General features: G+C 39.0%; 1 protein-coding gene and 1 long non-coding RNA gene across 3 annotated transcripts in view; one reads left to right on the top strand and one right to left on the bottom strand.

The window, feature by feature from the left end:
- LOC142865901 (uncharacterized) overlaps window positions 1-8,604 on the bottom strand; it is a 161,494-nt gene extending 152,890 nt beyond the window's left edge. Inside the window, exons 1-3 of the long non-coding RNA XR_012916001.1 lie at window positions 8,365-8,604; window positions 6,487-6,620; window positions 3,524-3,706 (exon numbers count right to left, since the gene is read on the bottom strand). This is a non-coding gene — a long non-coding RNA (uncharacterized LOC142865901). The remainder of the gene's footprint in view (window positions 1-3,523; window positions 3,707-6,486; window positions 6,621-8,364) is intronic.
- Window positions 8,605-8,732: 128 nt separating this feature from the next.
- Window positions 8,733-12,115, top strand: part of MED14 (mediator complex subunit 14) — an 80,121-nt gene continuing 76,738 nt past the window's right edge. For both annotated transcript variants that reach the window (XM_075999333.1, XM_012781822.3), the window contains exon 1: window positions 8,733-9,348. In XM_075999333.1, coding sequence (XP_075855448.1) covers window positions 9,131-9,348 — 218 coding nt within the window. In that variant the 5' untranslated portion in view covers window positions 8,733-9,130. The remainder of the gene's footprint in view (window positions 9,349-12,115) is intronic.

Here is a 12,115-nt window from a genome sequence, read left to right as displayed (position 1 = left end):
TCCTGACTGTTGTCCCTTGCCGCAGACTGCTATAGCTAATACTTTTTGCTTAGAAATTGTCCAAGCATCCAAAATTTATTTGTCAAAGAATTAAACCTAATATTTAAAAACTTAGCAAATGCTAACTAAAGATCTGGAAATTACAATTTTAGCTAACACATTAAACCCTTATGATCTGTAGAATTATAAGAAATTTATAAATGTAAATTCTTTTAAAAGATAAGGTAATTAAAATTTCATTTAGTGAAACCCCATTTTATATTTTGTAATAATCAATATTCTGCAGAAACAATGATAACTTATTTGAACCATATGACCAATATAGAAAATTTATGAGGTTTAAATCTTAAGAAGTTTGGCCTTAGTTATATATAAACTAGAACACTGGTTTGCATTGATTTTATAGATTTAAATCAGGAGAAGATATTCTTCTTATCTTGTAACTATAGTAACAAAGGCTATTTTTTAAAAACCTACTTCTCTATATTTTTTAAAGTGAGAGAAACACGGTTTATTAAATTTTTTCTTTCTTTCTCCTAGATAACATTTGTGACTATTTATCTGTACTAGATATTCCTGGAATATGCACATGACAGAATGATTTTTCTGATCAATTATCTTTAAAATTTCCCATTGCTTAGGGAAGGACAGGATAGAAGGGGTAGGAAGAACAGGAGACTGGCACCCTGTATCTGTGACTTCATCCTGACAATCTCCAGCCACTGTCCACCCTCCTCAATCCCTGCTGGTCCTAGTGCCTGGGAAGCCTGACTGGTTTCATTTTAAGGTAGCAACTAGGCAACAGGGGGAAGGTGACTATACTTTTTTGCTTCTGCTACTACTTGGTTTCAGTTGTTGGGTATGGAAGAGTGCTAACCATGAGGTTAATAATCAGTTGGAGAAATGCATGAACCCCTACACTGTCTGCTTGGGCAGTGTTAGAGGACATTATAGGCTTTTGAAAGTTCTACCATCATGCCCAGTTCTCACGAGCTTTTGCCCATCTGGGTGAAGGTGGGGGATGGTAGGGTGAAGGGGAAAAAATAGTGGCTACTAACTTAGACAAATGGACTATGTGGCCATAGGAAGAACAATATAATGTAATCCCCATCAAAGTACCATCATCATTCTTTACAGATCTAGAAAAAATAATTCTTATGCTTTGTATTGAACCAGAGAAGACCTTGTATAGCCAAAGCAATCTTAAGCAAAAAGAACAAACTGGGAGGTATCAGTTTACCAGACTTCAAGCTATACTACAAGGCAATAGTAATTAAAACAGCATATTACTGGCACAAGAACAGACACATAGACCTTTGGAACAGGACTGAGAATCCAGAGATGAAACCATCCACATATGGTAATCTAATCTTTGACAAAACAGATAAAAATATACACTGGAGAAAAGAATCTCTTTTCAATAAATGGTGCTGGGAAAACTGGACAGCTACATGCAGAAGATTGAAACTAGATCCTCACTGCTCGCCTCTCACAAAAATTCATTCAAGATGGATAACAGACTTAAACCTAAGGCATGAAACCTTAAGAATTCTAGAAGAAGATCTTGGGAAAACCCTTTCAGACATCGGCCTAGGCAAAGAATTTTTGAAGAAGACCCCTAAAGCCATCACAGCAGCAACAAAAATAAAGAAATGGGATCTGATCAAATTTAAAAGCTTTTGCACAGCCAATGAAACTATCATTAGAATGAATAGACAGCCTACAGAATGGGAGAAAATATTTGCTCTCTATACATTCAATAGGGCTGATAAAAAGAATCTATCTAGAACTTAAAAAAATCAACAAGAAAAAAATCAAACCACCCCACCAATAAATGGGCAAAGAAAATGAAAAAAACTTTTCAAAAGAAGACAGAATGGCCAGCAAACATATAAAAAAATGCTCAACATCTCTTATTATTAGAGAAATGCAAATCAAAACCACAATGAGATATCACCTAACCCCAATGAGATTGGCCTCTATCAAAAAAATCCCCAAGCAACAAATTCTGGCGAGGATGTGGAGAGACAGGAACACTATTACATTATTGGTGGGACTGCAAATTAGTGCAACCTCTGTGGAAGAGAATTTGGAGATACCTCAAAGAGCTAAAAATAGAAATACCATTAGATCCAGCAATAGCACTATTAGGTATCTACCCCAAAGTGTAAAAGATATTCTATAATAAAGACATCTGCACCCGAATGTTTATGGCAGCACAATTCACTATTGCAAGGATGTGGAAATAACCCAAGTGACCATTGATTCATGAATGGATTGTTAAAATTTGGTATATGTATGCAATGGAATACTACTCAACAATAAGAAACGACAGTGATCTTGCACTTCTTATATTTTCCTGGATAGAGCTTGAGCCCATTATCCGAAGTGAGGTATCACAAGATCAGAAGAATAGGCTCCACATGTACTCGTCATCAAATTGGCACTGACTGATCAACACTATGGTGCTCACACAGTAGTAATATTCTCCAGGGATTAGGGAGTGGGGGTGGGCGGTAAACTTACAACTAATGGACTCGGTGAGCATTGTAGAGAGAAAGGGCATGCCTCTAATCCTCGCTTGGGTGAGGCAAAGACATAAAATATAACCAAAATCTTTGTACCCTCATAATATCCTGAAGTAAAAATAAAGAAATTAATCTTAAAAGAAAATGGAAAAAATGTATATATTTAAAAATTTTGATTTCCGTATGTTGTTATAAAGTTTATTTACCAACTTAAAAAAAAAAGAAAGAATAATAAACCTGGTACCTGGAGAAGGAATACCTTAGTCCCTAGGAGGTGTGGGGAGGGGGAAACACTTAACGTTTTCTTTGTCCCCTAGATCTAACACTGTAGCATCACAAAACAATCACATGGTACCCTTGAGTCAGGCAGCAGCTACAATTGGCAATACAATCGTGCTGTTGAGTTTACCATCCCCATCCTCATGCTATGAAAACAGAAACATTCACGTTGGCAGGGCTAGATCTGAAATATTTTGCTGTGTATGACACCCTCACAATAGCAGGACTTTTTTTTAATAGTAAGACTTTTATTTAACTTTTTATTATGTATATTCTCAAACATACAGAAAAGAAGAATATAAAGAACCCCCATGTAACCATCATCAGCTTTAACATTTGTCAACATTCTGCCAATCTTATTTCATCTACTTCCCCAACTTTTTTTTCTGAAGTACTTTAAAAGAAATTCCTGACACTTCATTTCATGTAAATATATGTCAATCCTAATCCTACAAAAGTTAATGCAATACAAATAGAACTACAATGTATAAATGAAGGAATATGCTTGTCCCATTCATTCATTAAAGCCAGATAGCTAGGCACTATGCTAGGTGCTGGGCATATTAAAAACATAGCCACATGAGGACAGGAGAAGATAGAAAGTTCATATATTAAAAAAAAAGAAAGTTCTTATGTTATTAGGTGAATAAACAAATACAAGACTTATTGCTTTTAAATGATGATAATGCTAATAATATTATTTATGGATTACTTACTATTTTAAGCCCTTTGTAAAGGTTAACTTATTTATTCTTCACAATCATCTTCTGTGGTAAGTACTATTACTGCAGATGAGGAAATTGAGACCCAGAGAAGTGAAGCAACTTGCGGGAGAGAGTTCAGATCATATGTGGTCGAACTTGAATCTGAGCAGTTGGATTTCAGAGGCTGTGCTCTAACTTGGGGGGGGGGGGAGAGATTACTTTAATATTGTGGTAAAAAACAATGCTATTTGTTCATCAAACCATTTCATTTTCTTTAATGAAGTCTTTAACATATAGGCACACAGAAAGACCATATTTCCCAAGATAGAAGGAACCTGGATCTCTGAGCTACTACTTAGAGGACAGCCTCCCATCAGGCACATCTTTATTACACTTTGTGAGGATGAGAAATAAACTCTTACTGTGTTAAGTCACTGAGATTTCAGAGTTTGTTTGTTATGGCAGCTAGTGTAAATTATACTAATAAAAACATCTTAATTTAAATGTTTTAAAATATTTCAAAAATGTTAAAAAGAATATATTAACAATTATCTCTATCCCCAACTTTAACAATCATCTCTATCCCCAACTTTAACAATATTGTCACATTTCCTTCATGTTTTTAAGAAATCCATTAGATATAACTAATAGCTAGTAACCAATAAAGCATCACCTCTGTTCAGCCAGAAAATTCAAAGTTAAAAAAAGAAAAAGAAAAAAAAAGGGGAAAAGTCAAATTAAAAAAAAAAAAAAAGCATCACCTCATTCTTTACCCCTTTCTAGAAGTAATTGGCATGCTGAAGGTGATGTATATCATCCTCACTTACATTTTTTACTTTTACTATATTATAGAGTGTGCTTTAAAAATGGACATAAGTGATATCAAAAAGATTGTTTTTTCATTCAGTATTGTTTTTGAGATGTATCCACGTTAGTACATGCAGCTCTAATTCATCTGAATAGTTATATAGAAATAGAGTAATTTACTTCTCCATTCTCGTACTGAGGGACAGTTAAGATTGTTCATGCTTTTTTGCTTCTACAAACAATGCTGCAATGAACTTCCTTGTACATGTTTAATATAACAGGAAGGCCTCTGTGAGGATTTTCTCATTTAAGCTGATATGTGAAGGATAAAGAAGCCAGCCATGTAAAGAGCCAGAAAACAAATATTTCAAGTGTTTGCAACATACCACAACATATCTGCAATGAGAGGTAATGGTATGTACTAAACCCATCGAAATTACAGTAAGGGAAAAAGTGGCAGGAGATTGGGGTAGATGGAGAAGCAGGCAAGGGCTATTCTGTCAATAACTTTTGAGGCCACAGTTAAGAAGTTTGGGTTTTATTCTAAATGCAAAGCCATTAGAGTGTTTTCATTTTTTCTAGGTTGGTCAGACCACGCCCATGGTGTTGTGAGTTCCCTCCCTCAACTTCATTGTGAATGTAGCATCTGTTGATGAATACAGTACTGCTTTTGCTCTCCATTTTGGAAGAATTGATTGCAATATCTTATAAAAAGAAAGAAAAAGTTACTTTTCATTTCCTTTCTCACCCTTTTGTGTCTGAGGGGCAGCTGTACATAAAATGAAAACATATGTATCACAATTTCATTTTTCTACCAAAGGGGCTTTAAACAAAATGCCCTTTTTCCTCCATGTTTTGCAATCAATTTGTTGTTCCTTTTGTTAAAATCAGATTGACCTCATGAAAGATCAAAAGCATTTAAATCAATTTAAGAGCTGAGAAAATATCATGCTGCTAGTTCTGAAACTATCTGAGGTGTGATAGAATCAGATGATCACAAAAAGAGGAACAACTGAAAAAACTGAGAGAAAGAAGCATGTACCTATACTACAGAAAGAAGTATTGTACTGTAGGCTTTAAAATGATAAATTATAAACTATTTCCAAAAGTAATGGTTTGAATGTGGTCATTCCTTTAGTATCTCAGCCAAACATGCTAACATTTTCTCTTATTCATTCATTTCTTCCACTAGTAGTCATTCCTATGTTTGCCAAGTGGCTATATTATCTGGTTGGGAGATGGGAAATCACCCCACTTTACCTTACCTCCCTGATCTCCAATAATTCAAGCACAGCAAGTATCAGTCCTATTGCTGTATTTTCACCATATTTTTATTTAGAACATTCTTTTTGATAACTAGTACTTTTCCATTTTTAAGGATATGTATTCAAACTCACAGAAATTTCAGTAAACTCTTCAGTAAACACTTCTGATTGACGTGGGTGAAATTTTCTCTTTTCTAAAACAACACCCCACCTGTTAATTTTTTCTTTTACTTGCAAGTTGGCTGTACTCTCTCTAGGTAAAACCTTACTTACTGCCACATAGAATGAATATCAAAAGGCATGGCGTTTAACTGTGTTTAATATATGCAATAAGGCAGAGTTAAAATCCTATCAACAGGCCAGGCACAGTGGCTCATGTCTGTAATCCTAGCACTCTGGAAGGCCAAGGCAGGAGGATTGCTCAAGGTCAGGAGTTCGAAACCAGCCTGAGCAAGAGCGAGACCCTGTCTCTACTATAAATAGAAAGAAATTAATTGGCCAACTAAAAATATATAGAAAAAAAATGAGCTGGGCATGGTGGCACATGCCTGTAGTCCCAGCTACTTGGGAGGCTGAGGCAGAAGGACTGCTTGAGCCCAGGAGTCTGAGGTTGCTGTGAGCTAGGCTGATGCCACGGCATTCTAGCCCAGGCAACAGGGCACGCCTCTGACTCAAAAAAAAAAAAAAAAAAAAAAAAAAAAAAAAAAAGAAATGGTCCCATTCTATTCTCAAAAAGATGAAAGATAACAAGTGTTGGTGAAGACATAGAGAAAAGGGAACCTTTGTACACTATTTGTGGGAATGTAAATTAGTACAGCTATTTTGGAAAACAGTGTGGAAGTTCCTTAAAAAACTAAAAATATTTGCCATGTATGAGTTAAAAAAAACTAAAAATAGAATTACCATGTGATACAGGAATCTCACTTCTGAGTATATATCCAAAGGAATTGAAGTCAGTATGTTGAAGAGATGTCTGTACTTCCATGTTCACTGCAGCATCATTCACAACAGCCAAGACATGGAATCAATCTAAGTATCTATCAATGGATAAATGGATTTTTAAAATGCAGTATATATACACAATGAAATACTATTTAGCCTTAAGAACAAAATTATTTCATTTTGACAACATGAATGAATCTAGAAGACATTATGCTAAGTGAAATAAGCCATGTACAGAAAGACAAATACCATATGATCTCACATATATGTAGAATCTAAAAAAGTTGAACTCACAGAAGAAATAGCGAGTAGAATGGTGGTTACCAGAGGTTGAGGGTGGGCAGTAAGTGGGGAAAGGGGAAATGTTGGTCAACAGGTACAAAGTTTCAGTTAGACAGCTTTTGAATAAATTCTGGTGATCTATTGCCCAGCAAGGTGACTCCAGTTAATAATATTTTGTATATTTCAGAATTGCTAAAAGAGTGTATTTTAAATGGCCTCACCACAAAGAAATGTTTGTCAGTTGATAGATATGTTAATTATCCTGATTTGCTCATTCCACAATATATACATGTATCCAAACATCACATTGTACCCTATACATATGTACTATAATTTGTCAATTAAAAATAAAATTTTAAAACGTTTGTTCCCTGAGGTAGATTGCATAGGGATGAATGATAGTCTCTGCCTTCCAACAACTGCACCTGTAGGGAGTATAAATAATCCTAATGCATTATTTATTGATTGACTGATCGATTGAGCCAGGGTCTTGCTCTGTTGCCCAGGGTTTAGGGTACAATGGCATTATCATAGCTCACTGCAACCTCAAATTCCTTAACTTAGCTCAAGGGATCCTCTCACCTCGTCTTCTCCAGTAACTGAAACTACAGGCGCACACCACCATACCTGGCTACTTCCCCTCCCCCCTTGTTTTTTGTTTTTGTTTTTTAGTAGAGTCAGGGCCTTGCTTTTGTTGCTGAGGCTAGCCTGGAACTTCTGGCCTCAAGCGATCCTCTGGCCTGGGCCTCCCAGAGTGCTGGGATTATAGGCGTGAGCCACCCGCCTGGCCTTTCCCAATGCATTTTGATAAGTACCATAATGATACTCCGTGTAAATGGGCTTTAGGACCACAAAGGGAGGGAACAAGTGATTTACACTCAAGAGTTTACACCTTCAGAAAACAGGTGAATGGCTTTCAAGAATGACAAAGGATTACACAAGTGGACAGTGTGAGTATTCTAACCTTAGGGAACAGGACAAGCGTCTCTTACATCTACGAGTTAAGAGATGAAGCTGCAAGATGTTTGGAAAGGGTCCCAGCAGCTTACGCTTTTAACAGGGAATCTGTGAGCTGCACATTAGAATCATCCGGAAAACTTCTAAAAATCCCAAAGCCCAGACGTCCCACCGTATCAATTAAATCTGAACGTATGGGGGTGAAACCCATAGGCCTAAGTATTTTTTTTTAAAGCCCCTCAGATGATTCCAAAATGCAGCCAAGGTTCAGAATCAGTTTTAAAGCGGGCGCAAAAAATTAAACTTGGATTTTGAGAGGGAAAAGTGGCGGCATACAAGACTAATTGAGAGTCCTTGAGGACAGGGCGGCTACAAGAGCAGGGACAAAAACCGAATGAGAGCCAGCAGCAAATGATTTAAGGGCTGTTTCTCCGTTAAACTGATGAGATTTGGGGGACTGTAACAAGCTTAGCATATACCTAGTTCTATTAAAGTTAAGTTATTCTGCCAGCGACCCTGTCTCTATCCCCAAACATATTTTCTCGCACATTTTCCCACAGTTTAAAAAAAAAAAAACGACGCAAACGTCCTCTCTCTTACGAAATACGCCTCGGACGTCTGTGGGAGGAGCAAAGGCCTGAGAAATCACGAGAGGACTGCCACTGCATGTCCTCGCGATGCCAGAACCAGAACTCACGAACATCTTAGAGAAGGCCTTCCCGGCCGTATTAGTGGTTCACTTAGAGAGCGAAGATCGATTCCTCAGGGCAAATTGTCGCTTTTAAAACGCCGAGGGTTGGGGGAGGCAGAAAGGGAGAGGGACGAGGGTAAGGGAGGGGCACCTGCTGACGTCCCCAGTGACGAGACCGGCTCCGCCCCCACCCCGGCTTCCGGCGGCGAGCGGCCCCCCCTTTTCCGCTTTCCCGCGCGCGCCGACTCCGCCCCACTCCCACGCGCCACCAAGCGCCGCCGCGCGAGACAGCGGGGAGAAAAGACGCAGGCTCTGTCGGAAGGCCCCCTACGGGTTCCCCTTCCGCTCTGCCAAACGACTTCCGCTTTGGGCCGTCAACATGGACGTTGCGGCGGCTGCCTGGCGGAACGGCTTCTGAGCAGTCGCGGAGGCGCAGCTTCTCTTCTGCGGCTGCCGCCCCGCTTCCCCGCCCCTCTCTCCCGTCACTGTGGCCGGCGAGCTCATCGCTACATGGAGGCGGGCTTCCGCGGTCGGCACACGGCTTCCTGTTCAGAGGCGGTCCGGCGATAGGCGGTGGCGACTCTGCCCGCGCCCCGTTTGGCGCGGTGACCGAGCGCCCAGGAGGCTTGAGGGCCGCATCTTGTGCCGCTGCGCCAAGTCCGGCCCTACGCCACCATGGCCCCAGTGCAGCTAGAGAACCACCAGCTGGTCCCGCCTGGAGGCGGCGGCGGCGGCGGCAGTGGTGGCCCCGCGTCAGCCCCAGCTCCTCCTCCTCCGGGAGCCGCCGTGGCAGCGGCAGCTGCCGCTGCGGCTAGCCCTGGCTACCGGCTGAGCACCCTCATTGAATTTCTGCTGCACCGGGCCTACTCGGAGCTCATGGTGTTGACGGACCTGTAAGTGCCGCGAAACCCATGCCGGCTCCCCCCTTCCCGCCCAACCGGCTAAGAGAGGTTTGCGCCTCCCTCTCCCCTAGAGGCTGCTGTTTTCTCTGCTGGGGTGCTTAGTCTAGAATATTTAACTCTTGCGGTTCAGAAGAGGGAGAGGAGACGCTTTGTATTGGGGGTCTTTCTGGCGATAAAGCAACTGAGACTTGTTAATTTTGCGTGTTGTTAGACTTTCACTGAAAATTATCTGAGATTTTTGTCCAAGTTCCCAACAAAACTCTTTGATTTCTTGGCTGGAAGCTTTTTAGTCCAAAGCCCAAGACTGTAGAGTTCAGGATTTAGGAATACATAATATTCGAGCTTTAAAAAAAATCCCAAAGATGAGAAATCTGTTTTACAGCTTCTTGAGAATACGTTTTACTAAATGTAGGCTGTAATTGCTTCTAAATTTGAATGCACGAACTACATTGTGTATAAAATAATCCAAAATTTTGGATTTCCAAGTATTTTTTTTTCTGAAAAGTTTGAGAGTTTGAGATCTTCGCGAATTTACTGTAAGTAAAATATTTTTTGTAATTAGCCTGCTGTTATTTCTTGGAGTCAGAAAGGAGTTTGTAAATCACCTAGTTACCCGTGAAATGCCTTGGGGCATGATTAAGGTGTTAATCCCTTCAGAATAGGATCAGAATACACTAATGATTTTCAGTATGTGAAGAAAGGGCGCTATAAAATTTTGGGGCTCTTTTTTATATCTTCTAACCCAGGTTCAGAAAAAGTAAATCAGAATTAGTTTTTATCTAGATGAGTTTTTATCTTTTATCTATTGCAAGACTTTAAGGCAGGGTTATCAATTGAAATACATTAGTATGCAGATACTAGCCTGTAAAGTGTCAGAATTATTTGTTTAGAGACTTAAAATATTTGTTTGCAGATGACTGCAAGAATTAGAATAGGCTCCACTTAACTCCTATAAAACAGCATTCTCAGTTTTGAGGTACTTTATTGAATGAGACAGAAAAAAGTAAAGAAGCCTACCCTTGTCTAATATGAAATTTAAATAGCTGTTATGAATAGGGATTATTGTAGAATTACTTCTCTGTACCATTTATTGTTGGGTATCATCAAAATCCAAGAATATCCATGAGAAAGTTTTGTGTATGTGAAGATAACCTGTCTTATGTAGAGCTGTGAGGAAATAACGTTGAAAACTGCTATCAGTGGTTGTGTAATTTGCTTTTCCATAGGAGATTGGTAGAAATTCGAATTATACTGTGTTCCTTTTACTATTTTAGGACTTGGTTTATGAAGAGAGAAACATCTGTTTTAAAGCTGTAGAATAAGTATATATAGTCTACACCCTTTATATGATGATGATTCCCATATTTATCTCTCCAGCACAGACCTCTCTCATGAACCCCAGACTCTATCCACATGCCTACATTTCAATATCTAATGGGCATTTCAACATACCAAGTCCAGAACCAAACTCCTGATTCCACTCCCCGCCTCCCTACCAAACCTTGTTTGCTATGTCACTAAATGGTATCTCCATTCTTGCTATTGTTCAGGTCAAAAATTTTGGAGTAATTCCTGGCTCCTCTTTCTTCCCATCCACACCCAATACATCAGCAAGTCTTGTCATCTCTGACTTCAGAATCTGACCACTTCTCAACGCTTGCACCAAGTATTGGTCCAAAACACCTACCTAATCCTTCAACTGTGTTACCACAATAATCTGCTCACCGGTATCTCTACTGCTACCCTTGCCCCTTGTCCCTCTACCGTTTCTTCTCCATAAAATAGTCAGGATGATCCTTTTAGAATTTCTCTACGCAGAAACCTCCAATGGCTCTCCATCTCACTTAGATTAAAAAGTTTTTATAATCACCTGTATATATGGTGACCATAAAATTTATGGTCCAAACCAGGACACTTTTGAGCATGAAAGGTAAGTGCCTGTGGTCATCTTATCTTTAAGACTGTACATGGTCTGTCTTCTCTCCCTTACCTTGTTAGCTTCATGTCCTAAAACTCTCCTCGATTATTCTTTTCCAGCTATATTACCCCTGATGTTTCTTGATAGTGCCTGGCATGCTCCTACATTAGAGCCTGTGCTCTTTCCCCAGAAATCTGTGTGGTTTGCCTTCTGATTTCCTTTAGGTATTTACACACATAACTTATCAGAAAGACTTTCTCTGACCACCAATAAAATAGTACTCTGTCCCTTTACTCTATCCTTCTTACTCACTGTTCTTTCTCTATAGCACTTATTGCCACCTGACATTATTAGTTTGTTTTCTGTTCCATCCCTCCCCACATAAACTCCATGAAGACAGAGATTTTGATTTGTTTGCTGCTTTCCCCATGGCCTAGAACAACGCCTGGCACATAGCTGGGGCTTGACTATTTATTGATGTAATTCATAAATGAATGAAATTTTAGAATTGTCATAAACCAATGTACGGTTTGATAGAAATAAGACCTAACGTTCAGTAGATCAGTAGGATGACTGTAGTTTACAATAATAATCTGTTGTGCATTTCAAAATAGCTAGAAGAGAATAATTTGAATGTTTCTAGCATTAAAAAAAGACAAATATTTAAGGCGATGGATATCCCAAGTACACTGATTTGATCTTTACAAATTATATGACTGTATTAAATAATAGTACATATACCCCAAAACTATGTACATCTTTTGCACATCAATAAAAAATTGTTCTTAAAAAAAGAATTGTTGTAATCCTAGCACTCCGGGAGGCCAAGGTGGGAGGATT

This window comes from Microcebus murinus, chromosome X, assembly GCF_040939455.1.
Source record: "Microcebus murinus isolate Inina chromosome X, M.murinus_Inina_mat1.0, whole genome shotgun sequence".
NCBI classification, from domain to species: Eukaryota; Metazoa; Chordata; class Mammalia; order Primates; family Cheirogaleidae; genus Microcebus; species Microcebus murinus.
Note: the sequence above shows the minus strand (reverse complement) of the source record. Positions and strands in the feature narration are given on the sequence as shown.